General features: G+C 37.9%; 1 protein-coding gene and 1 pseudogene across 1 annotated transcript in view; one reads left to right on the top strand and one right to left on the bottom strand.

Annotated features, from left to right (window-relative positions):
• ARHGAP15 (Rho GTPase activating protein 15) overlaps positions 1–26,617 on the bottom strand; it is a 694,101-nt gene that overhangs the window by 566,423 nt on the left and 101,061 nt on the right. The window contains exon 5 of the mRNA XM_066279712.1: positions 21,338–21,425. Within this exon, the coding sequence (XP_066135809.1) occupies positions 21,338–21,425 (88 nt within the window). The remainder of the gene's footprint in view (positions 1–21,337; positions 21,426–26,617) is intronic.
• LOC136337940 (small ribosomal subunit protein eS6-like) lies at positions 15,908–16,661 on the top strand (annotated as a pseudogene).

Consider the following 26,617-nt stretch of genomic DNA (forward strand, 5'->3'; position numbering starts at 1 on the left):
TTGTTCTTCTCAATTTGAAATATGAAACACAAAATCTATTTAGAGGAATTAAGTTTTAGCACTTAACCAGTTTTGATTCTGGAAAGTCATTCATGGAGGAGGATAAAACTCATTTATAAATCCTCATTTGGGCAAAATGATTTAGAAAAGAGTGCTGAATGAATACCTGATCTTATTAATGTCTAAAGCATTGCCACTATCAAGATAGAAGAGGCAACTTTGTAAGATGTGGGCTTTATCTATATGAATATAAATGATGTTAATAATAACAAATTGTTTCTACAGTAAAATTTCTCAGTACATTACAAGGCGAAATCAAACCAGATTTTCAGAAAAGCAAATCTTTGTTTGTGATTTGGGGCACTAGAATATTATGTGTTTGGGTTTTTTGTTTGTTTTAAGGAGAAGGGATTCTATTTGAAGAAATGAACACATTACATTTAATGCTGTATCAAAATCTTGCTAGAATAAATATAATAACTTCTACTTAGTCTACTTTTATGGTATGCTGATATTGTCTTACATTGATATTGCATAAAGACCTATTTAATTCTTCAAGGTGAGTAGTTTGGGCAGATTTTTGATGCCTCAAAAACCCTTATTAGAACCTACTCCACACAGTTCACTTCCACTGTCCCTGTAGATGAGCAGCTTTGATTGGATCTATATGGGTCTTCCTGAGGATGACCAGTTAGTCACCTTTTGGGGATGCTAGTCCCTCCCTCCTGGCTGTCAGAGTGAAGACAGGCTTTTGGCTCCCTGGCCACTTTAAGATTTGAATGAAATGCCTCTTTACAGAGTGTAGGACTTGAGTTTCTGAGTAGCTATCCATGGTTGTACTCAGAGTCCATACAATGGAGGCAGTGAAGACTGGATGGTAAACTTTAACCAAAAGGAAGCATAAAATAAGTAGAAAGATGGCAGATAAAATTGCTTCTTCCTCCACCTCTGCTCAATGATCCTCTGTGTTTCTGAGACTCACTGTAGAAAAGTAGCCAGCCTGGTAGTACATCCCCTCTACTATTTCCCACCTCATTTCTTCTTTAATCCACTATATGTGCCCTGGATTCATGCCTCCCAAACAAAGCATGGATGCTTAATTCAGGCTAAGACAATTGCACCTTTCCTTGTAGCAGCAATGGAGAACTCTCCACCAAATGTGTGCTGAGCACCCTCTTCAGGAGACTAGAGCAATCATTGCAAAGAAACTCCCCAGACAGAGACTCCATTTTTTTCTAGCCCCTGCTGCACTAACATGGCCACATCACTCTCTCCCATCACTGGAATGTGAGTGAGAACAATGTGGGGCACTTCAGAGCTCACAGATTCTAAAGAGCATTCAGACTTTCTCATGCTCTCCTTAACTCTCCCTCATCTGACACTGGTAGAACCCAGAAAGGAGAGAAGCACTGTGTAGTAGAAAGCTAACCAGGAATACCTATTTTAGACTTAGTGTGGTTAAGAAATGAAGTTCTGAAAAAATTTCAGATTTTATTAAAACAGCAGGTAGTTTTCTCTTACCTGATATATTTTTATATTATTGTTAAAAAACCCCAAAAAACAAAAAACTAAGAGAGTTTAAATATACCACCATTAGTGGCAATTTGGTTATTCGAATCCCAATTCTACCTGGTTTCAAAGCTTCTTGTCTTAATCGCTATACTCTACTGCTTTAATAACAATAATAATAATTCAATTAAGATTTATTATCTTTGCTATGTGCAAAGTATGTTACATAAGTTTTCTCACATATCTCACAATAGCTATAAGATATAGATACCCTATTAACCCCATGCCACAGTTAAGGTCTCCAGATTACAGCAACAAATAAAATGTGAACCTGTGACTGCTAATCAGAGGTTGTCTGACTTAGAGAGCCCTATTTCTAGGTAATAAGGTGCATTGCTTTCCAGGGCATTTCAATTCAATACTAAGTTTTTCAGAAAAACCAAAATACATTTATTCAGGAAATTAATGCTCTGTAGAGTAAAAGTCTATTGTATCTTAGAGAAATGCAAGCTCTAAATCAGATGTGTTACATTGACCAAAATGATCAACCACAGAGAGTCAAGCTTCATAATTAAAATAGTTTTCTGAGAAAGCCTAAGGTGAAGTTTATTGGATAGTAAGCTATTATACATTTATAAAGCATCCTATCAATTTCATAGATTTTTGTGGTTATTAAAAATTATGTAAGGTAAAAATTTATTGTGGTTAATGGCCAAATCTTGAGAAAATTATAACCAGAGAACATGGCTTCATTTATAGTAATATTGATCACTTGATTTCAGTTTTTTTCCTTACTAAGTTTATGTTAATAAAATACTAGATTTCAATTTCCTTTTCTTCTTTCCTGTTTTTCATCTCCACCCACCACCTTCCAGAGTTTAGGCCATATGATAGTGCAATTTATGGCTATACTAATAAACTGCCCAATGATCACCATGCTGACTTTGCCAGAGTACCATCATTATGAGAATTAAAATATTAAAGAGAGATTTAAAATGCCTTCATTAAGCTAAGGTTGGTAGATCTATTGTTTGCCCTTCCATTTTTTATAATCTTTTTCAGCAGGGATCTGAATAAGGGCTCAACACTCACTTTACAAAGATAAAATCATTCCATATTCATTTTGCACAGAATACTCAATAATTCATGAATAGCTTTCTGATTGAAACTGTTTTCATCTTTTTGCTAAATCACATCATTTTGCTCCCATAAATAAGTCCATTTTGTTATTAAAGTCATACTACAGTGAATGAGTACTAGATGTAGTGCATTATTTATGTAATACTTGTGTTCATTATTTACATTGAAAGTAAATAATATTAAAAAAGTAAACAAATTATTTTAATGAGACCTTTGACATTACTATTATTTTGCTTTTAAAGTTATACTGAATGAGTGTTTTAAAGATTTTAATAGTTTATTAAATGCTTTGAAAAAATTTTCTATCATTTGAAATAAAATTTGCCAGTGTTTGCTTCTGACTAAAAGTATTAGTACAATGCAAAGTGAAAAACATAAAAGTAGCAAAAAAAAAGTTACATACAAAGTTAATATGTAGCCTCCATACTGAACATAGACTTCAGAACCATAAATTTCAGGCAATAAATATTCCCTAAGAGTCTATAATGATTTTGACTTTACGTTAAAAGTGACACTAAGTTTTCAGGGACCACTCTGTGATAAATATAATAGGAAGTGTTGATTGGTGAGAATAAGGTACATTTGGTCTGATTTCTGATGGATGTGAAGACAAGATACTTCTTACACTAGAAGTGGACTTTGTATCAATACAATGTGTTTATTTTGGTAGGGTACAATACGGGACATGAATTCTGGAGTCACATGAAAACACTTCCAGGTTTACTACTGGTGGTGCTCACTGATGAGCTGATATACCCATGTTCTTGGGATAGTATATTTTTAGTTCTTCACCCATGTTCTTGGGATAGTATATTTTTAGTTCTCCAATAAATTTCCCTGCTTGCTTTCTTTGCACTAAGACTTATTTAGAAGTGACCATACTGTTAAAAAGTCAAAGACATTTGTGACCATCCACATCTGTTCTGAATGAGAAGATGCCCTGTGATTTACTATATGTATTGGGCCATAATCATGACACACTCAGATGTTTTACTATTCTGTGTGTGTGTGTGTGTGTGTGTGTGCGCGCGCACGCGCGCGCGTTCTCATTTATTTCCATAGATATTTAGAATTTGTCTTTCAGACAATTTAACAAGTCTTATCTTTGTTTTATTAAAATTAGTAAAAGAAATATATCTCAATTCCCCAAACTCTTTCTGAAAACTCTGAATCCCTCTTAATTTGAGGATATTTAGTATTGATTACAAATGCTCAAAAGTGCCAACAGAATGAAATAATCTCTCATTGCTGCCCTGCTCAAAGTCTTTCAGAAGCTGGTTACACAGTGACTTTATAACCATTAAATGAGAGTTCTTGCTCTCCCACAGTGCTGTTCCTCAACTTATCTCAAGGCAGTCCCATCCTGGCAGTGCCATCATGCAGCTTCTGGAAGAAACACAGAGTAGCCTGGACTGGGGCACAGACATCCTAGAGCTCAGGGAACTTCCGAAAGACATTTTTAAGAACAATGACTAGCACCATAGCACATGGAGCAAAGCAAAAGATCAATACACAGCTGTACCATAAAATAAAATAAAATTTAGAAATTAATTGCCCATATTTTATCATTGCTAACTCCCTTATTTTTATATAAGATACTACCTCATTTCTTCATTAAAATCTTACTCATCCTTCAAAAATATGCTCAAATACCACTTTCTCTTTGCGTGTGTTAGAATCCTTTTCAGGTGAAAGCAATCTGTCTCCTCTGAGTTACAATAAAACCAACCCATGCTTCTGTTCATGCCAAGCAACTACCACTATCCATTTTTTCATACAAATACTTGACTTTTGGATGTGCTTTCTATATCTTTCTAGAGCGTCAAGGGAAAAAATATGATTTATTTTTGTATCTTTTTTCTTTTTATTATTAAGTGAGAGGCAGGGAGGCAGAGAGACAGACTCCCACATGTGCCACAACCGGGATACACCTGGCAAGCCCCTTATAAGATGATGCTTTGCCCATCTGGGGCAGCTGCTCCACTGTTCAGCAACCAAGCTATTTCAGCACCTGAAGCGAGGCCATAGAAGCATCCTCAGTACCTGGGAATAACTTGCTTGAACCATTTGAGCCATGGCTGTGGGAAGAAGAAAGAGAGAGAGAGAGAGAGAGAAAGAGAGAGAGAGAGAGAGAGAGAGAAGGGGAGGGGGAGGGGTTGAGAAGCAGATGGTCACTTCTCCTGTGTGCCCTGATCAGGAAGCAAATGTGGGAAATCTATACGCTGGGCCAATGCTCTACCAATGAGTCAATTGGCCAGGGCTTATTTTTGTATATTTTATAACACCTAGCGTGGTGACTTAAACATCCAGGATGCTTAGTGATACTTGTGAAATGAACAAATGGAGAGATATGTAGGCTGAGAATTACTTAAAACAAGAGTCCACTGCTTAAAAGTTGTACGTCTAATTAAATATATGGTCCACCAGTATGTTTTATTTTATTTTTATCACTTTATTCATATTTTATTATAATAAACCTACATATGGTTCTGTCTTTTCTACCAGACAGAGTATAGGTAATCACCTAGACTGCTGATAATCTGGATATCTCTAAGGTTTAAAAATACATTGGGGGATGACATCAGAGAAATGGTGCCGTAAGGAATGATACCAATAAATCTCCCAAAAAATTCAACAAGATCTTCAACCAGAGACAGAAAAATCTATTCTTGGAGCCTCCAGAAGTTCCACATTAAACACGAAGGTCTGACTGAGCGAAAATTGACTAAATATATAATCAACCCTGAAGGAAATAAGGAGGAAGAAACACCCCGCCTTCCTCACTAACCTAAATAAGGGCTGCTTTCACTGGGAACTGGGAGTATAGGAACTAAGGCAGGCATAGGGTGTGAATAGAACCAGACTGTGGCACAAATGTCTGAGCCAGGTTGTGGCACGGACATCCAAGCTGAGGAAAAACTGTGCTTGTGGCAACCCAGTCAACACAAGCTAATGCTCGTGCCAAGCCCAGACAAAGAAAGGCACTTGGGACAGCCATTCGCCCTGATCTCCTGGTCGGCGCGTGCAGATAGTGGGAAAGAGATTTCTCCTAGAGCCCCAGGAGTGGGCGCCCGTGTTACCGGACAGAGGGGCAGGGGCAGAGGCCTTTCTGCGGGCCAAAACCAGAGTCTCGGGGTTGCCCTTGTGCCCCAAAAAGCAGCACATGGGGAGTGAGTGAGAGCAAAATTCCCTGCGCTCGAACTTTTCCATGCAGGCGGGGTGCCTCACTCGGAGTGAGAGGCAGTCGGCCTGATATCCTGGTCAGTGAGTGCGGAGAGTGGGTGAGAGATTCCCCCGGGAGTGGGCGCCCATGTTCCCGGACAGAGGAGCAGAGTCAGAGGCCTTTGTGTGGGCTGAAAGCGGAATCTCAGGGTTGCCCCTGCACCCTAAAAAAGCGGTGTGTGGGAAGGGAGCAGGAGCGAAATTTCCTACGCTCGAACTTTTCCATGCAGGTGGGGCGCCTCACTGGAAGCGAGAGGTGGCTGGCCGGATGTCCTGGTCGGAGAGCACAGATAGTGGGTGAGAGATTCCCCCAGGAGTGGGTGCCCATGTTCCCGGACAGAGGGGCAGAGTCAGAGGTCTTTGAGTGGGCAGAAGCCCCACCTGATTATACTAGTGGCTCTGACTGATTGAGCCTTACCCAGAGCCCTGTGCTGAGTGGGAATAGAGTGGGGAGTTGCCAGCTCTTTGAGCCTCTTACTATCCAGGCAGAGGCAGCAGCAACCCCATAGCTGGATATCAGGCTACTAATTGAGGAAGGAAAGACTAGGAGAGAGGCTCCGGGAATACGGACTCTCTCACTGTTGGAGCCTGCAAATGCTAATGAGCCTCGACTGCCAATGAGACTGAAGCACAATACATGACATCGCCATAGAGACTTATCAACTGCAAACCTCTACCTAAGCATGCCAAAGGGGCAGAACCCGGGGTACAGAGTCACCAACCAGGAAGAGGGAGAGAAAAGCAAAAGCAAAAAGATAACCTCTCAAAATCAAGAATAATCCACAGACTTTATAACCTATCCCATTTTATTATATTTGTTCGTTTGTTTCTCTTATCTTCTTGTCTTGATTATTTTCTTCCTCTTCCAATTTGGTCATTTAATTCTCTGCCGGTCTTACTCTCTCCTCTCCTTGAACTACACTACCCATAAGTGTTACATCTCCCATTATCTTTTCTTTCTTCTTCCTTTCTCTCTAGGAGGGTTGCACTCCAAAACTTAACTCTCTCTCTCTCTCTGCCCTTTTATTCTTTTTCTTCTTCTTGTGTTTTTCTCTTTCTTTTTTTTCTCCCTCTATATTAGAAAAGTTTCTTCTTTTCTCCTTTATTTTTCCTCTCATTCAATCCTCAATCATGAAAAAATTACTTTATCTGGAACTCAAATTTTTCTTTGTGGCACATTGGGGGTTTTTTACTTCGCTTTTTTTAAAAATATTTTTTATTTTATTTATTTTATTTGTTCATTTTTAGAGAGGAGAGAGACAGAGGAGAGAGAGACAGAGAGAGAGAGAAAGGGGAGGAGCTGGAAGCATCAAATCCCATATGTGCCTTGACCAGGCAAGCCCAGGGTTTCGAACCGGCGACCTCAGCATTTCCAGGTTGACGCTTTATCCACTGCGCCACCACAGGTCAGGCTACTTCGCTTTTTTAACTCACTAGCAATGCTCCCAACCCTGGCTCTCCATTTTATCTAGTTCTTGCTCCACTAAATACAAAAGTAATTTTTTAATTTTCCCCCTTTTTCCTGTTTCCCTCTTATTCCTCTCATCTTATCTCTTAATCAACCATCACCTAAAAGCAAATCATTTTATTCTTGACCCAAATTTTTTCCTTTTTTGCATTTTGTGGGTCCATAACCCCTTTTTTGCCCCTTTATCACTTCTGCCCAAATCAGGGCCTCCATTATAGGTGGTTTTTGTTCTATTTAGCACAATATAATTCACAGTTCACCACAAGATTTTCTCAAGAAGGAGGGGAGAGAAGGGGAAGAAAAAAAAAGGGGGTGGAATAATAATTTTTTTATTTTATTCTTTTTTATTTTTTATTTTTATTTTTTTAACTTTTTATTATTTATTAATTCTCATTAATACTATCAACAAAGCCACCCTCAGATGCCATTAATGAAAAAAATCAACTATCATGGATACAAAAGACAGAGAGGTAGCACAGATAGATGAGGAAAAATATATGGAGAAAAAAACTTAATATATTGGAAACCTTGGAGCTAAATGACAGAGAATTTAAAATCAAAATCCTAAAAATACTCAGAGATATACAAGAAAACACAGAAAGGCAATTTAGGGAGCTCAGAAAACAACTCAATGAACACAAAGAATATATTACCAAGGAAATTGAAACAATAAAAACAAATCAAACAGAGATGAAAAATGAGGTAACAAGCTTAGCTAATAGAACAGGCCAGATAGAAGGTAGAATTAGTGAAAAAGAAGACAAGCAACTTGAGGCACAACAGAGAGAAGAAGAAAGAGACTCAAAAATGAGAAAGCCCTACAAGAATTGTCTGACTCTATCGAAAATAATAACATAAGAATAATAGGTATATCAGAGGGAGAAGAGAGAGAAAATGGAATGGAGAACATATTCAAACAAATAATAGATGAGAACTTCCCAAGCCTGTGGAAAGAACTAAAGTCTCAAATTCAAGAAGCAAACAGAACTCCAAGTTTTTTTAACCCCAACAAACCTACTCCAAGGCACATCAAAATGAAATTGGCACAAACCAGCGACAAAGAAAAAATTCTCAAGGCAACCAGGGAAAAGAAGAATACAACATATAAAGGAAGGCCCATTAGATTATCACCTGATTTCTCAACAGAAACTCTACAAGCTAGAAGAGAGTGGATCACAATATTTAAAGTCCTGAAAGAGAGGAACACTCAGCCACAAATACTATACCCATCAAAGCTATCCTTCAAATACGAAGGAGAAATAAAAACAATCACAGATACAGAAAAGATGAGGGAATTTATCATCAGAAAACCCCCACTCCAGGAATTACTAAAAGGGGTTTTCCAACCAGATACAAAGAACAAAACAAAATAAAAGCTCCACCAAGAACAGAATAAAACCAAATTTAAACTGTAACAACAACAACAACAACAAAAAGTGATAAGAGGAAAGTTCATATCACTTCAGGCCTATATGAACAAACAAGAGAGAGCCCAAGTGAACCACTTAAGGAACTGGAAGAAGAAGAACAAAGACAACCCAAAACCAGGCAAAGAAAGGAGATAATAAAAATCAGAGCAGAAATAAATGAAATAGAGAACAGAAAAACTATAGAAAAAATTAATAGAACAAGGAGCTGGTCCTTTGAAAAGATCAACAAAATTGACAGACCCTTGGCAAGACTTACCAAGGAAAAAAGAGAAAGAACTCATATAAACAAAATCCAAAATAAAGAGGAGAAATCACCACAGACATCATAGATATACAAAGAAGTATTGTAGAATACTATGAAAAACTTTATGCCACTAAATTCAACAATCTAGAAGAAATGGATAAATTCCCTGAACACTACAACCTTCCTAGACTGAGTCAAGAAAAAGCAGAAAGCCTAAACAGACCAATTAGTAGGGAAGAAATAGAAAGAAGTACTAAAAACCTCCCCAAAAATAAAAATTCCAGGCCCAAACGGTTATACTAGCAAATTCTATCAAACATTAAAAGAAGACTTGGTTCCTATTCTACTCAAAGTCTTCCAAAAAATTGAAGAAGAAGCAATACTTCCAAACACATTTTATGAGGCCAACATAACCCGCATACTGAAACCGGGTAAGGACAGCACAAAACAAGAAAACTATAGACCAATATCTTTAATGAATACAGATGCTAAAATACTAAACAAAATACTAGCAAATCGAATACAACAACATATTAAAAAAATAATACATCACGATCAAGTGGGATTCATCCCAGAATCTCAAGGATGGTTCAACATACGTAAAATGGTTAACGTAATACACCATATCAACAAAACAAAGAACAAAAACCACATGATCTTATCAATAGACGCAGAAAAGGCTTTTGATAAATACAACACAATTTTATGCTTAAGACTCTCGCCCTGGCCGGTTGGCTCAGCGGTAGAGCGTCGGCCTAGCGTGCGGAGGACCCGGGTTCGATTCCCGGCCAGGGCACACAGGAGAAGCGCCCATTTGCTTCTCCATCCCTCCGCCGCGCTTTCCTCTCTGTCTCTCTCTTCCCCTCCCGCAGCCAAGGCTCCATTGGAGCAAAGATGGCCCGGGCGCTGGGGATGGCTCTGTGGCCTCTGCCTCAGGCGCTAGAGTGGCTCTGGTCGTAACATGGCGACACCCAGGATGGGCAGAGCATCGCCCCCTGGTGGGCAGAGCGTCGCCCCTGGTGGGCGTGCCGGGTGGATCCCGGTCGGGCGCATGCGGGAGTCTGTCTGACTGTCTCTCCCTGTTTCCAGCTTCAGAAAATTTAAAAAAAAAAAAAAAAAAAAAAGACTCTCAACAAAATGGGTATAGAAGGAAAATATCTCAACATGATAAAGGCCATATATGATAAACCATCAGCCAACATCATATTAAATGGCGTAAATCTGAGGACTTTCCACCTTAAATCAGGAACAAGACAGGGTTGTCCACTCTCTCCACTCTTATTTAATGTGGTACTAGAAGTTCTGGCCAGAGCAATCAGACAAGACAAAGAAATAAAAGGCATCCATATCAGAAAAGAAGAAGTAAAGGTATCACTTTTTGCTGATGATATGATCCTATACATCGAAAACCCAAAGGACTCCACAAAAAGATTACTAGAAACAATAAACCAATACAGTAAGGTCGCAGGATACAAAATTAACATACAAAAGTCCATAGCCTTTCTATATGCCAACAATGAAATATTAGAAACGAACTCAAAAAAATAATTCTCTTCACGATTGCAACAACAAAAAATACCTAGGAATAAACATAACAAAGAATGTAAAGGACCTATATAAAAAAAACTACAAGGCATTGCTAAGAGAAATAGAAAAAGACACAATGAGATGGAAAAATATTCCTTGTTCTTGGATAGGAAGAATAAATGTAATTAAAATGGCCATATTACCCAAAGTAATGTATAAATTTAATGCAATTCCCATCAAAATTCCTATGACATTTTTTAAAGAAATGGAACAAAAAATCATCATATTTATATGGAAGTATAAAAAACCCCGAATAGCCAAAGCAATCCTACGGAAAAAGAATGAAGCTGGGGGCATTACAATACCTGACTTTAAACTATATTATAGGGCCACAATAATCAAAACTGCATGGTATTGGCAGAAAAATAGACACTCAGACCAATGGAACAGAATAGAAAGCCCAGAAATAAAACCACATATATATATAATCAAATAATTTTTGATAAAGGGGCCAACAACACACAATGGAGAAAAGAAAGCCTCTTCAACAAATGGTGCTGGGAAAACTGGAAAGCCACATGCAAAAGAATGAAACTCGACTACAGTTTGTCCCCTTGTACTAAAATTAATTCAAAATGGATCTAAGACCTAAATATAAGACCTGAAACAATAAAGTACATAGAAGAAGACATAGGTTCTAAACTCATGGACCTAGGTTTTAAAGAACATTTTATGAATTTGACTCCAAAGGCAAGGGAAGTGAAGGCAAAAATTAATGAATGGGACTACATCAGACTAAGAAGTTTTTGCTCAGCAAGAGAAACTGACAACAAAATAAACAGACAGCCAACTAAATGGGAAATGATATTTTCAAACAACAGCTCAGATAAGGGCCTAATATCCAAAATATACAAAGAACTTGTAAAACTCAACAACAAACAATCCAATAAAAAAATGGGAAGAGGACATGAACAGACACTTCTCTCAGGAAGAAATACAAATGGCCAATAGATATATGAAAAGATGTTCATCTTCATTAGTTTTTAGAGAAATGCAAATCAAAATGGCAATGAGATACCACCTCACACCTGTAAGATTAGCTATTATTAACAAGACAGGTAATAGCAAATGTTGGAGAGGCTGTGGAGAAAAAGGAACCCTCATTCACTGTTGGTGGTAATGTAAAGTAGTACAACCATTATGGAAGAAAGTATGGTGGTTCCTCAAAAAACTGAAAATAGGCCCTGGCCGATTGGCTCAGTGGTAGAGCATCAGCCTGGCATGCAGAAGTCCCGGGTTTGATTCCCAGCCAGGGCACACAGGAGAGGCGCCCATCTGCTTCTCCACCCCGCCCCCTCTCCTTCCTCTCTGTCTCTCTCTTCCCCTCCCGCAGCGAGGCTCCATTGGAGTAAAGATGGCCCGGGCACTGGGAATGGCTCCTTGGCCTCTGCCCCAGGCGCTAGAGTGGCTCTGGTCGCAACAGAGCGATGCCCCGGAGGTGCAGAGCATCGCCCCCTGGTGGGCAGAGCATAGCCCCCTGGTGGGTGTGCCAGGTGGATCCCGGTCGGGCGCATGCGGGAGTCTGTCTGACTGTCTCTCCCCATTTCCAGCTTCGGAAAAATACAAAAAACAAAAACAAACAAACAAAAAAAACTGAAAATAGAACACCTTATGACCCAGCAATCCCTCTACTGGGTATATACCCCAAAAACTCAGAAACATTGATACGTAAAGACACATGTAGCCCCATGTTCATTGCAGCATTGTTCACAGTGGCCGAGACATGGAAACAACCAAAAGGCCCTTCAATAGAAGACTGGATAAAGAAGATGTGGCACATATACACTATGGAATACTACTCAGCCATAAGAAATGATGACATCGGATCATTTACAACAAAATGGTGGGATCCTGATAACATTATACAAAGTGAAATAAGTAAATCAGAAAAAACCAAGAACTGTATTATTCCATACGTAGATGGGACATAAAAACAAGACTGAGACATTGATAAGAGTGTGGTGGTTACGGGTGGGAAGGAGGTAGAGGGGAAGGGGGATGTGGAGGGGCACAAAGAAAACTTGATAGAAGGTGACGGAGGACAATCTGACTTTGGGTGATGGGTATGCAACATAATTGATTGACAAGATAACATGGACATGTTTTCTTTGAACATACATACCCTGATTTATTGATGTCACCCTAGTAAAATTATTTTTAGAAAATTACATTGGGTGACATCTGTGAGTTGTTAATTGTTCACAGGAAAAATAAGTAAATGGGTGCTCTAAATTATAGAGCTTCTTCCCCATGAGACAATTTATCATTTTTTGTTACCCCGAATGCATCTTTTTTTTGCCATATCCTATGGCCAGAGTCAGGTGTCTACTCTCATATCAAACAGGAGCTCTAAAGTCACAAAGCATAGCAGGGATCTAGGAGGCAAGTTGAACCTTAAGTGCTGGAGCCTTGGAAATATTTCACTGATACTAAAATAGATACGACTACCTGAAAAATGCAAAGTGTATGAGTAAAGGCCTCAGAGGATAAATCATATTGACAATTTTTGTTCCTTTAGAATGCCTCTAGCACCAGGTGAAACAAATAATATTGTAGGTGCTTTTAAGGCAACAGTTTTGCTCTTGGTCTAAATGAGATGAAATCTTGATTTTCCATGAGTCAGCTTCTTCTTTTGACTTTTCCCTATGATAGGTTTGGTTCTTTTATAACATATAATACCTATGTCATACTGTTGTTCAGTATATATTCGTTAAAAGAAAGATATAGGAGGTCCTGGCTGGTTGGCTCAGTAGTAGAGTGTCTGCCTGGCGTGTGGAAGTCCTGGGTTCAATTCCCAGCCAGGCCACATAGGAGAAGTGCCCAAGCGCTTCTTTACTCTTCCCCCTCTCCTTTCTCTCTGTCTCTCTCTTTCTCTCCCACAGCCAAGGCTCCACTAGAGCAAAGCTGGCCCAGGTGCTGAGGATGGCTCCATGGCCTCCTTCTCAGGCACTAGAATGGCTCCGGTTGTAGCGGAGCAATACTCCAGATGGGCAAAGCATCACCCCCTAGTGGGCATGCCGGGTGGATACCAGTGAGATGCATACGGGAGTCTGTCTTTCTGCCTCCCCCACTTCTCACTTTGAAAAAATACCAAAAAACAAAAGAAAGAAAGATATGATAGACTGTTCTACTATTCTAGGGTGAAGATGTCTAGGGACTGAACATACCTTATTAAAGATTTGTCCTTGGTAGCAAATCATAGCCTATGAAACTCTTCAATCCTTCTATTGTATCTTTCAACAACACTGAAAAAAAGAATGTCTTTCTTTTTTTAGCACACGGACCTTACCCATTCCTAGTTTTATGCCTTTGTTCATATTTTTTACTCCACTAGAATTCCCTGACTACAAATCTGTATGTATTGAAATGATAACTACCGTTCAATGCCCAATTCAAACCTTCACAGATGTGAGCTCTTCCTCCTTTAAATCTCAAATAAATAAATAAATAAATAACCCTCTGTTATGTTTCTTATTTCCTCTCACCCTATTTTTTTGGCAGCGATGCTATAAAGCAAAGACTGTATCTTGATTATTCCTGATTATAACTCTATGCCTTATATGTAGCCCTAATGAGCAAGCTGTTCATTGTAGGATTTCAATACATATTCTTATGAAGCCTTTTCCTACCAAGGCTTATATAAATAGCACAAACTTGATTAACCAAATGCCTAATTAAATGAAAGTGAGGTGGATTGTAATGAGAAACTATGTTATCTGACTCAATTCTCCAACCAAAAACAATGAATAATGCTGGATAATTTTTTTAAATTACCTTAAAGGAAAGAAAAAAGATGAAAAGATAGTAGAAAGTGAGAGGGAACATATTTTGTTGGAGGTGGAACTCTGAACCCAGAGAGAAAAAGTGAATATCTAATGAACATAACAACACTTGGTCTGAAGGCATCTGTTTATACTGTTTGAACTTTGGTCCACTGACCTCACAGAGTAATGGAAACAGTACTGCCTGGGGTCTTAGAAAAAGATAAAGGACCAATATTAAATGTGTTGCTTTTCTCCAATCCCAAGAAGACTGCCCTTGTAGATGAGCAATGAAAGAGAAGAAAAAAAAAGAACGAGTAAAGATTAATTCTATCTCTGAGAAGTTGTAGCACAGCTGTAGCCCTCCTATTATGTACACATAATCTAAGAATTTTAAACTGTTAAGCTAGATTGAGTTAATCAGTCATTGGGAGTGTCCAGAGCCTTTGAAAAAAATGTAAAATGGTCTGGAGTACAGTGTATTTATCCCAGGCCTCAGAGACCTCCTATGATTATTTCAATAGCAATGATTAACACCCAGGCACCAGGCAAAGATAACTAGACAGAAAACAACATGAGTGAGAAGCAGCAGAAAGAGACTGATGTAAACCTTTAATATTAAAAATCACAAGATAGAGAATATAAAATATTGTCTTGCAATCTTAACAACATAAAAGAGTCTTGAAAATATTTGCTGGATACAACTATAAAAAATGACAGTAAATTTAAAAAAAATATAGAAACAAAAATTACAATAATTAAAATAAATACAATGTTATTTACAAAGGAAAACTGAATTAAAGAATTAGAATATAAATCAAGAGAAATTATCTGGAATGCAGTTTTGACAAACTTAGGAAAAAGAGTAATATAAAACATGGAGGATAGAGAGAAAACAAGTTTAACTAGAAATTTAGAAGAAAGGAGACTATAAAAGAAGCTATATTTGCCTGACCAGGTGGTGGCGCAGTGGACAAAGCATTGGACTGGGACGTGGAGGACCCAAGTTCAAAATCCTGAGGTCTCAAGTTTGAACCCAAGGTCGCTGGTTTGAGCAAGGGGTCACTTGGTCTGCTGTAGCCCCCTGGTCAAGGCACATATAGGAAAACAATCAATGAACAACTAAGGTGCTGCAACAAAGAATTGATGCTTCTCATCTCTCTCCCTCCTGTCTGTCTATCTCTCTCTTTGTCTCTGTCACAAAAAAAAGCTATATTTGAAAAGATAATAACTTGGAATTTTTAAAAAATATATATTTTTAATATATATAAAATGATGAATATATAATATATATATTTATATATAATGACATTTCTAAATAATTTCAAGAGGCTGAACAATCTGGGCAGGGAAAAAAAAATAAGAAGAAATTGACATCTAGATGCATCATGGTGAATCTGTGGACAAACAAAAGTAATGAAACATATTATGAAGAGCTAGAGAACAGCAGTTAGACTAACAGGTAACTTCCTGATCACAGTAACAGATGACAGAAAACAATGGAGCTCTTTTTCATGGTGCATCAAAGGCAGTCAGCTCCTTCAGGATGAAGAGGAATATTTCTTTCCCAGACACTGGCGGCCAGGAATTCACAGAGGTCGACAATGAATGTAAACTTTCTATCTTTTATAAGGAGCGCGCATGGCCACAGAAGTTGCTGTTGATGCTCTGGGTAAAGAATGGAAGTGTTATGTGGTTTGGATCAGTGGTGGGGATGACAAACAAGGTTTGTCCCTGAAGCAAGGTGTTTTGACCCATAGCCATCTCTGCCCACTGCTGAGGAAGGGGCATTCCTGCTATGGACCAAGGAGAGAGAAAAGTACAAATCCATATGGAGTTGCATTGTGGATGCCAATCTCAGTGTTCTCAACTTGAGCATTGTAAAAAAAGTAGAGAAAGACAGCTCCGGTTCCACTGATACAGTCCTGTGCCTCAATGCCTGAGGCCATAAAGGGCTAGCAGAATCTGCAAACTTTTTAATCTCTCTAAAGCAGATGATGTCTTCCAATACGTGGTGAGAGCGCTCCTGCACAAAGTAAGCAAGAAACCTAAGACCAAAGGACCCAGATTCAGCATCTGGTTACTTCATGCGGCCTGCAACACAAACATTTGTGTATTGCTCTGAAAAACACTGTACTAAGAGAAGTAAGGAGAAGGCTGCAGAATATACTAAATTTATGGCTGAGAGAATAAAGGAAACCAAAGAAAAATCCCAGGAACAGACTGCCAAGAGGTATAGGCTGTCCTCTCTGAGTGTTTCTACCTCTAAGCCAAGTCCAGTCAAAAATGAGATTTTCTAGTTCTAGCTGGGTAGCTCAGGTGGTTAGAATATTATCCTGATAAGCCACGGTTGAGGGCTTGATCCCTGGTCAGGGCACATACAAAGAGCAACCAATGAATGCACAATAAGTGGAGCAACAAACTGATGTCTTTCTGTCTTCCTCTTTCTCAAATCAATCAATAAATTGTTTAAAAGATGAGATTTTCTAAGAGTAACAAATAAAAATAAATACAAAATCTCAAAAAAAATAGTGCAATATCTTTGATGTGCTAAAAGAAAATAGCTTTCCACTGAAAATTCTATATCCAGAGAGAATATATTTGCAGAATGAGGGAGAAATAAAGACAGTTTGAAACAAGCAGACACTGAGACAGACTGTCACAAGACCCTTACTACAGGAATTTCTCAGAATATACTTTCAAACAGAAGGAAAAGTGATCCTAGAAAGAAGGTCTAAGATGCAAGTAGAAATAAATAGCAAGAAACATGATAAACACTGGGCAAATGGAAACCAACATTAACTTTATAAGAGAGAATAAATAATGTCTAGTGGTGTTATGAAAATAAAAAGAAAGAATTAAAATACAAGACAGCAAAAGCATATATATTGAAAGAAGAAAAATAGATTAAGCATATTCTAAGCTAATATTGTGAAGGGTGAAAGATTTGATAAGCTTTAGTCTTTGATAAATAGCAATGTTGTAATCTTAGGTAAGTCACTAACAGAACAGAAACAAAGTATCATTCTTAAAGAAGTAGAGAAAAATATAAAATAATAAAAAATAAATAAAAGAAAAGAAAAAGCAAGACATTGTGAGAAAAAAAGTATAAACCAAAACAAACTTACACCATGAATCCATGTATCAAAATCCAAAACCAGACAAAATCAACTATTTTGTTAAGGGTGGGAAAATGATGAAAGGTAATAAAATAATAACTAAAATGTGATTTAACTCATTTAAATCACACAATGGAAGGGGCTGTGATGATATAGGGTCAAACAGCAAGGGGTGGGGCTTTGAGGGCAGGCAAGGTCTGTATCTTGACCTGGGTGGTGGTTATGTAGAAGTTTGAGGAATAATTTAAAATATATGTATGTGTTTTATACATTTTACTAAAAATATTTTCTGTATTATTTTCCAATGCTGATATTTAGAAAGTTTAAAGTGAGTTAAAATCAGAATATATAAAAATCTGTGAGAATGTGAGCACTATCCCCTCCTTCAGAGTCTAGCACATCCAGATGCAGGGACACAGGTGGCTCACTGGAGGACAGCGAGTTGAGACCACACTTTCTCTGGTCCATGGTGAACAAAACAGTCACAGTATACGTTCACACAGAAGAGGGACAGTTTTATCTTACTGAGATTTGAGACAGAGTATTTTACAATGTCTTTTTTCTGTTAGAAAGTGACAGGTGGTGAGTTACTCTTTAATATCCTTATTAAAAACAAACAAGGTCAGTCCTCCCTCTCCCTTGAATAGGTGACAGAGTAGCCAGAGTTTAAGAATCTATAATTTACAAACACCAGCAACGTGATTCTATGTCTATTTTCAGGGGAAGGTAACTTTCGATGAAAATGTGACTTGGTTATGAACTGAAACAACTTCAGTGAGAACGAAAAAATGTCAAACGTGGAATGTTGAACCAGGCACAACAGTTTGTGACATGTTGTATTAAATGTGATAGCCTTCGGGGTAAGAGCCAAAGGAGGAAAATGTCTATGGACATGCAGGAGGTTACATCTAAAGCCCCATACAGAGAATGGCTTCATTTTCAGAATATTCAGTGCTCAGACACAACATTTTATGGTGCCTATGAATATATATTTCTCTTCTTGTTGGGCCTACATACTGTGTAACTTAAATTAATATATTTTGTATATTATACATGTCTTAATCAGCTTAACTGCAAAACTAATAGAGGGGCACAATGTGTTATAATAATTATATTTGATGTACTATAGCATATAATATATATATATTTATATAATTTAATAGAGAACAATATAATAAGTATTTGATGGCTATTATGTGTTTTTTTGTTTGTTTTATTAACTAATCTCATTCATTAACAATTCTGCTGACAGATAATACTATCCCCTTTGAGATGAGGCTCTCAAAGAAATGGGGTAACTTTGTTGCTCCTAAAGGGCAAAACTAGAGTGAAGTTCCCAGAGGTTGAACTTCAAAGCCCCACTCTTAGCTACTTTGTTGTTTGGACTTACCACTGCATCCACATTCAAAGAGCATTCATTCCTATGAAGATTAAAATATCATTTACTCTTTCAAACCACATTCTCCATTCACTCAGGCAAATTCTACTGACCCCTTGGAGGTAAGGACAGGTTTCTCCCTAGAAGCAAATGAATACTACCAGGACACGTGTAAGGGGGAGTACAAGAGAAATTTAGAAATTTGGGCATAAATCTTTTTCAAAATAAAACCACAGCATCTTTAATCAAGGTCTGGAAATTGTCGTATCCTTTCTCTGAAACTAGAATTGGTAAATGCGGGCTATCTGACTAGGCCTTTAATAGTTGGTTAGAAATGTATCCAAGGATTTGACTAGCAAGACAATTCATGCTGTCCAAACATGAATCTGTAATTCTTTTCCCCTTTACCACAAAATACATTTCCTGTCCTGAATTTACTTTGAAGACAATGAGAGCCAGGGAGAAACCTAAGAACATTGAAAATGCCGCCAGAAGTAATAAATAGTGACTGCCAAAAAAATACCCCGCAATAACAACAAAAACTGTTAACATTTTTTCTAAAAGTACAGTCTATTGTCAATCTGCAACAATTCTGAAGGTTGAACTAGAGGCCACAAGTAGTAATCTTAATGCAAGTTTTGTCTGTCTTCAAAAGGGAGTCAGTCTCTTTTCACCTGTACAAAATTCAACAGCTGGTAATTTTATCTCCCAATCTGAGGAGATTAAAATAAAAAATAAAACAAACAAACAAAAAAACTAAAGGCTTTAAGTTGGAATCAGGACTCTCCCATTTTTGTCTAGCACATTCACATATCTCTGCTCCAATGAAATTCTTCTTACCAAGAAGGACGAGGATCGTGTTGATGCAGACAGCTCAGTTAGGCAAGCCCCCTCCCTCCCTGACTGACTTCCTTACCCTTAGAACTCATTCAAAGAAAGACAAAGGACATGTGAGTGGATAGGGGCTGTTTTGTGCCTGGTCCTTAGGGGTACTTTATTTTTCTTAAAAAGATTATCTTAACCTTACTGTAGCCAAAAAATAAAAACAAAACAAAGCCCCAAAACAAATTTCTGAGGCAGTTTAAATTAAAAATACAAAGGCCTGAGGTATATTTTTAATTTATTCATAATTAGTTTACAGATTGGACCATGTGGAGACTCCAAAATCAGCAAGCCACTTGGGGATAAAGGCTATTGCAATTATCAGGAGCAAGCCAAATGCTACCTTTTGTTCTTACTAAAATCTTCTCCTTTAAAAAAAACATCTCCTAGCAAATGATTTTCTATTTCCTATTTAAAGAGGATTACATAGCATACACGACTAGTGGCTGGAAAGCAAAGAACTTTGCATCGTTTTATTACCTGCCAAATACAAATTAGTTCATTGTGGTTAGCTCCTGCCAGCCTACCCCTTCCCTGCCGCCCATCAGGCCGATGGGCTATGGCAGGTCAGTTCCTGCCTGCAGTCCTTCCTAATCAGGAGCTTGTCAGCTATGCCGCCTGCCCACTCTCTCCCACATCCTGTGGCAGCCCTGGTGTATGGGTAGCAAGCTTTGGAGCTTGAATTGCCCCAGTAACAAATGCAAAAGTGTTCCTACTATCACTGTCAAATCTCTCTGAGCAGAAGTGAAGTCCTCCTCCAGGTACAATTAAGACACCCTACGTATTTCACTTTGTAATAACTATAGGATACAGAAATTGTATTAGCTCCATTAGATAGAGTCATAGATACATTTGGAAAGGTCAGCTGGATATATTGAATGTCACAGCTAGACTAAGATAAAAAATCACTTTGTTAACCTAGAGTGTTTCTTCATTGGTAACACCCTAAATTAAGGTGCCATTTATAAACAGTTTATTATTATTTATTAATGTGTGGAGCACTTTATAGCATGTTAGATAACAACTTAAATTCATGTATTAAAGATGTACATACATGGCTTAATAGGATTTACGTCTTACAATACTCTTTCAAACAGCTTCCCATAGTCTCATCCGTTAAGCATTTATTCCTAATGCATTTTATAATATACTTCATAATACATTATTTTAGCAAGTAGCTGCATTTAGTGATCATTTCATAAATAAGAATAAAGCATTTATAAATGGCACCTTAATTTAAAGTGTTACCTTCCTATTACTAGATAGCTGCTCACTATTTATCTTATTTTGTGATTATTCTCCAAATGCACCACTTAATAAAACAGACACTAAGTTCTATTTTCCCTTCATCTGATTAAAAGTTTATTGAGTCATTTCCTCCATCTGCTTTCAGATGGTGGTAGCTTGGAGGCTTTAGTATGGTTTTTGCTGAAACCAAACTTTTATTTTTTAAGTTTATACTTTATATTCTTCCATACATTTTCTTTATTGAATTTATTGGGATGACACTAGTTAACATAATTATACAGGTAAAATCAAACTTTTAATTCAACAATATTTCTCTAAAGATGGAAATTGTAGAAGCAGAACTACCCACCATATTAGACAGAGCCTGTTGTTTGGATTCTTTGTAAAATTCAATTTTTCGACTTGAAAGAACAATCCAGGAAGTAGACCAGTTTTTCCTTGGATGGGGAAGAAAGGAGAAAAGCATTACCACTTGAAGAAATTATTTCAGAGATACAATATGAGCAACATTCAAATTCAGTAGAGACTATATTTTTAACTAGAATTCCTAAAAGTCTTTTTTTTTTTATTAAAGTCTACAGGTGATATGGAATTTGGGTAATAATGAAGATATTCTGTAATTTTAACAGAATATATATAATGGTTATTTCTTAATCTTTCCCAAATTCTTTTCAGATACTAAAAACTTTGTTTTTGTGTACTCATAACCCATAAAACATCCACTCCAGTAATGTGTATGTTTCTATAGCAAGCCAAAAATAGCAGAGTAAAAATAAGAATCAGAACCCCTTCTTTTATTGTTACTTCTCATCATTGATTTAGTATATTTCAGAGTCTTAAAAACTGAACAGCTAATGTGCTGTGGCCTAATTCAAAATACTTTTAATGTTGAATTTCATTAGAAATCAAAGAAATGCAGATAAAAAGAGTGAAATGTTTTCTTCCTGTTTGCCGTCAATTTGGCGAGAATTGGAAGGAATGATATCAATGAATCCTGAGTGTGCAGAGAAATGTATTCTCTTATACAAGTTTGGTGGGAATGTAAACTAATACATCTATTATGGAGTGAATTTGGCAATACATTTTTTCACTTTTATCTTTAAAAATGTGCATACTTTTTTGACTAAACAAGTCTATTCCTATGAATTTATACTTATCCTAATGAAATCATCTCATAAGTTGTTAAGACTGTGCACAAGAGCAAAGTGCACCATTATTTTTTCATTCTCTACCTAAAATATCAAAAGAGAAAAGATTGGTATGGAAATTGCACGAAACTGATTTGTATAATGGAATAATGAGGCCTGGGCTAAAAAAAGAAGAAGAAGAAGACTGTTGTGGATTGATATTGATGCAGATCATAATACAGTATGTAATGTACAACACCAACTGTGCTATTTACCTAACACTGTCCTCACACATTCCAGCCTCTTCTTATTAACTCTCAGTCATTGGATGTTCAAATAGTATGTCCTCCAATGTGCCTTCTATGACTTCCTTATATAATAATAAATAATTTTATATATTTTATCTCTGTCTCATTAAAAAAAAGTCCAAAGGCCCTGGCCGGTTGGTTCGGTGGTAGAGTGTCAGCCTGGTGTGTGGAAGTCCCGGGTTCGATTCTCGGCCAGGGCACACAGGAGAAGCGCCCATTTGCTTCTCCACCCCTCCCCCTCTCCTTCCTCTCTGTCTCTCTCTTCCCCTCCCACAGTCAAGGCTCCATTGGAGCAAAGATGGCCCGGGTGCTGGGGATGGCTCCTTGGCCTCTGCCCCAGGCGCTAGAGTGGCTCTGGTCGCGACAGAGCGATGCCTGGGATGGGCAGAGCATCACCCCCTAGTGGGCATGCCGGGTGGATCCTGGTCGGGCACATGCGGGAGTCTGTCTGACTGCCTCCCCGTTTCCAGTTTCAGGAAAAAAAAAAAGTCCAAAATGAGAGAAACGTCATCTTCATAGAAGTATCTGCACATGCCTAACACGGTGCCTTGGACAAGGAGGTACTAAATATGAATTTATTGAGTCAATGATTGAAGTTAGGTGAGAAAAAAAAGGCTAGATAAAACAATAGTTAATTCAGTGGTAAAATCACAACTTTTAATTTTCCTTTGTATGGCTTGGTGTTTATCAAAACAAGTTTCTATCCATTATATCACATTGCTACAATTTGCTTTGGTTTAACACTCATTTCAAAATATCTGAATTCATTTTACAAAGTGATTTTAAAAAGAAGTTTACACAAAGAGTTTAGCCAAGTCAATAAAAAACAACACAAAAATATGTTTAAAATGACCAGTCAAGATCTTTTTGTAATTTATTCCCAATTGCCTCTTAGGATCTAGGCTTTTGATTGAAAGGACAGCTCTGAGTCAATAAAGTTATATTTACAACAAGATTAGGCGGCTCTTACATGCCTGAAGCTTTCTTAATGATACTCTACTGTGTTAAAAAAAAATGACAAACAGTAATGGCCACAATGTATATTTTCCAACTTGCAAATATAAACACTATGTCCTTGGATCTACTTTTCTTCAAATGAAGGGTCATTTTTTCAATTAAATGATGAAAAAGATAGAGGGGGAAAAACACAGAAAAACCCATGTAGGCCTTTTCTCTCTTCCCCGCTAGTGTCCATTTCTCCTTTTAGGTAGCAGCAGCTGCAAGTGCATTAGCGCCATAGGCTTCTCTTTGTGCAGGCTAGATTAGGTGGCCCCATAATGGTGGGATGGCCCCAAGTAGGGAACAGAGAGACACTGGAAGGAGTGCTGGTCTGCTCTGGGCATCTTTTATTTCCACCCCTTACTCCCTGACTGCATGTGATCAGGGAGTATCGAACACCATCAGACATGACAAAACCCATATTTAATCTGCCTGTTATATTCCCAGCTATATTTTTCATCTCCTGGCAGGGAGATACTATACCTTATTTGCTTCCTGTCTGTAGCAAGCCCTGCATAAATAGTTCTGATTTGAATCTGTTTCAGATGTTGATCGTTTATAAGACTTGTTGGCATTATTCTTCCTTTCCCTAAACTTGGAACCGAAACTGGTTAGAACTGAAGTTGCATGAAATTCAATGATCTCACGGTTCTCTATTAGAACTTTGAACTGCTGTGAAATGTTCCCTACTAGGGAAATCTGATGAGCAGCCAAAGAGGGTGAGACATGCAGGTCAAACCTTCATGATAGGAATTGTCCTGACACTTTGCACACACTGCTATTTTGTTTTGAATTTATAAACTTTTAACAATGTCTTTACGGTATTAGAATAAGAGCAAAGATTTTTTCAACTGGCTTAAAATAATTTTGTTTTGTAAGGAAGGATAAAATGCTGTTGTCAACCTTTTAGATGCCCAAATTTTATTTTATTTTTTTCATGATGGCTGTCACCACAATAATTAGTGTACTTATTTTGAGTACTTAGCATAAGTGTGATTGTCTGTGGAGGTTTAGTTTCACAAAAATAAAGATGTCGAAGGTACCACTATGGAAAATGAGGTTCAGATAGTTTCAAAAACTTAAGGCCACACATTGGGATTTAGAATCAAACCCGTTTTCTCTGACTCTGAGGCCTGCACAAGTAATCTTCTCACTGTCTATGTTGCCTTTTTAAAGGATTATTCAGCACGATCTTAGTTAAGGAGATTGTCAATGTCAGATTTAATCATAGCTTTAGTCAAAATTTTCAAATTATAAAAGCTAGTGTGCATTGCATATAACCAGGGATAAGCCATTTGGACTCCCTTCTGAGCTCTTTTACCTGATGCTAATTAGAAGATTTGGGCAAAGGCCTGTCAGTTGCAAGCTCTCCTCTTCCCTGAGAAGTTGCACTGACTTAGTCACATTATGAGCCCTTCAATTCCTTGTAAGAAGCCAGAAGCAGAGGTGAGCTGCTAATGGTGGCAGTTCTGCCTTTCCTGCTATAGGATTATTCTGGTCTCTGAGGAGCAGACTCACCTGTACTCACTCAGTGAAGAGCATAAAACTAGAGAGTCAGTCAAAAGCCTCTAGTCCAGGAGTGATTGAGAATTCACCTAATGGGAACAACTTTTAACCTATGATTTTGATTGGAACCTCCTCATCATCCTTACAATATCTGTCCTGCCCATTCCCCATCTGATATGTTTTGCTCATTGTGTTGCCTATAGTTCTCAGGGTATCAACGGAAGAGCTTTCTTAACCCTGTTACTCTAACACAGAGCTTCTGACGGCATTGTCAGCTTTGGAGAGAGTGTGTAAAGGGTCAATTGGCAAGGTTTTGCCCTGACTTGAACCTTATAATGCTTTTCGTATACAATGACAGGTAACTGTTGTTCAGTATATTGAGAGGCAACTCAGAAAGTATGCAATGTCTGTAAGCTCAGAGGCCTTAGCCAGGACAGGTGATGCTAGGACGATCTGATGAAACTTTTACAATAGACTTTTCGAGGATGAAGCTGTCTGTTCTCAGAATGAAAAGTAAGACCCTCTACTCTCCTGGTTCTTCTAAAGAGACATCATCCTAAACTCTAAGTTTTCCCACTTCTGGACACAGAATTTGACATTTAATATGTGCCTATTAAAAGTTTTTGAGTAAAAAAAAAAATATATATATATATATATATATATATATATATATATATATATATGAGCTCTCAGATTTCAAGAGGGTCACACATCTAGGTTTTCCCCATGTTTGCTGTGATTCATTAACAAGGAGTACAAAAGCACCTGCCTCCTGCATTTGCCTTTTCTGCGCCTTAGTTCCCTAGTGATTTGATATGTCATTCCTAGCATTAAAAAAATAAATACATAAATAAAAAAGAAAAGAAAAGAAAGCTCTCTCTAACAGTTCTGAGGTAGTATATTTTTGGTAATTTATAATTCTAGTGGCAATACCTGAGCTTGCCAGAGGTCTTCCTGACTTCTTCAATGTGCGTTAATAAGATGACCTGGTATTTTGTATGCATCAAGCTATTTAATCTTTAAGCGAATCACAGTACCTATTGAGCATCTACCACATGACAGACACAGTTGCAAGGACTGAATATGTACAGGCAAACTAAGAGAGACCTTAAGAAGTTTACTTCAAACTCAGAGAAGCAGGCAGTAAACATGGAAATAAAGAAATTCTCCAAACAACACTGGGAGGAGGGTAATACCGCCATTTTACAGGTGAGAAAACCAAAGCTCAGTGAGGCTGCAGCCTACTCAAAGGCATAGAAGGAATAAATACGGGATTCAGGCCACATCTCCTGGACCTTGCTCATTCAGCTGTATCAGCTCTCTCTAGTGCAGGTAGATGTAACTCTCCCTCAGTCACATAGGCATGTGATGCAGAGCCTCACAAGAGACTCTGAGAAAGGCGGATACAGAACTGTTGTCACTCCTGAATGTCTTTCTTTCTGGAGCAAGGTTACTTCGTAGTCTGACCTGAGCTGTCCGAGAATGCTGAGTTGCAAGACCTTTAATCCCTACCTTCCCATGATGGCCAACAGGGAGCCAATTAATGACTCATCTTAAATTTGAGGACACTTTTTTTTTTCTATTTTTTCACACAGAAGGATAAAAACCAAACTGTTGGGCCCTGGCTGGATAGCTCTGTTGGTTAGAACATCATTCCAGTGTGCAGAGGTTGCCAGTTTGATCCCTGGT

This window comes from Saccopteryx bilineata, chromosome 5 (assembly GCF_036850765.1).
Source record: "Saccopteryx bilineata isolate mSacBil1 chromosome 5, mSacBil1_pri_phased_curated, whole genome shotgun sequence".
Classification (NCBI taxonomy): domain Eukaryota; kingdom Metazoa; phylum Chordata; class Mammalia; order Chiroptera; family Emballonuridae; genus Saccopteryx; species Saccopteryx bilineata.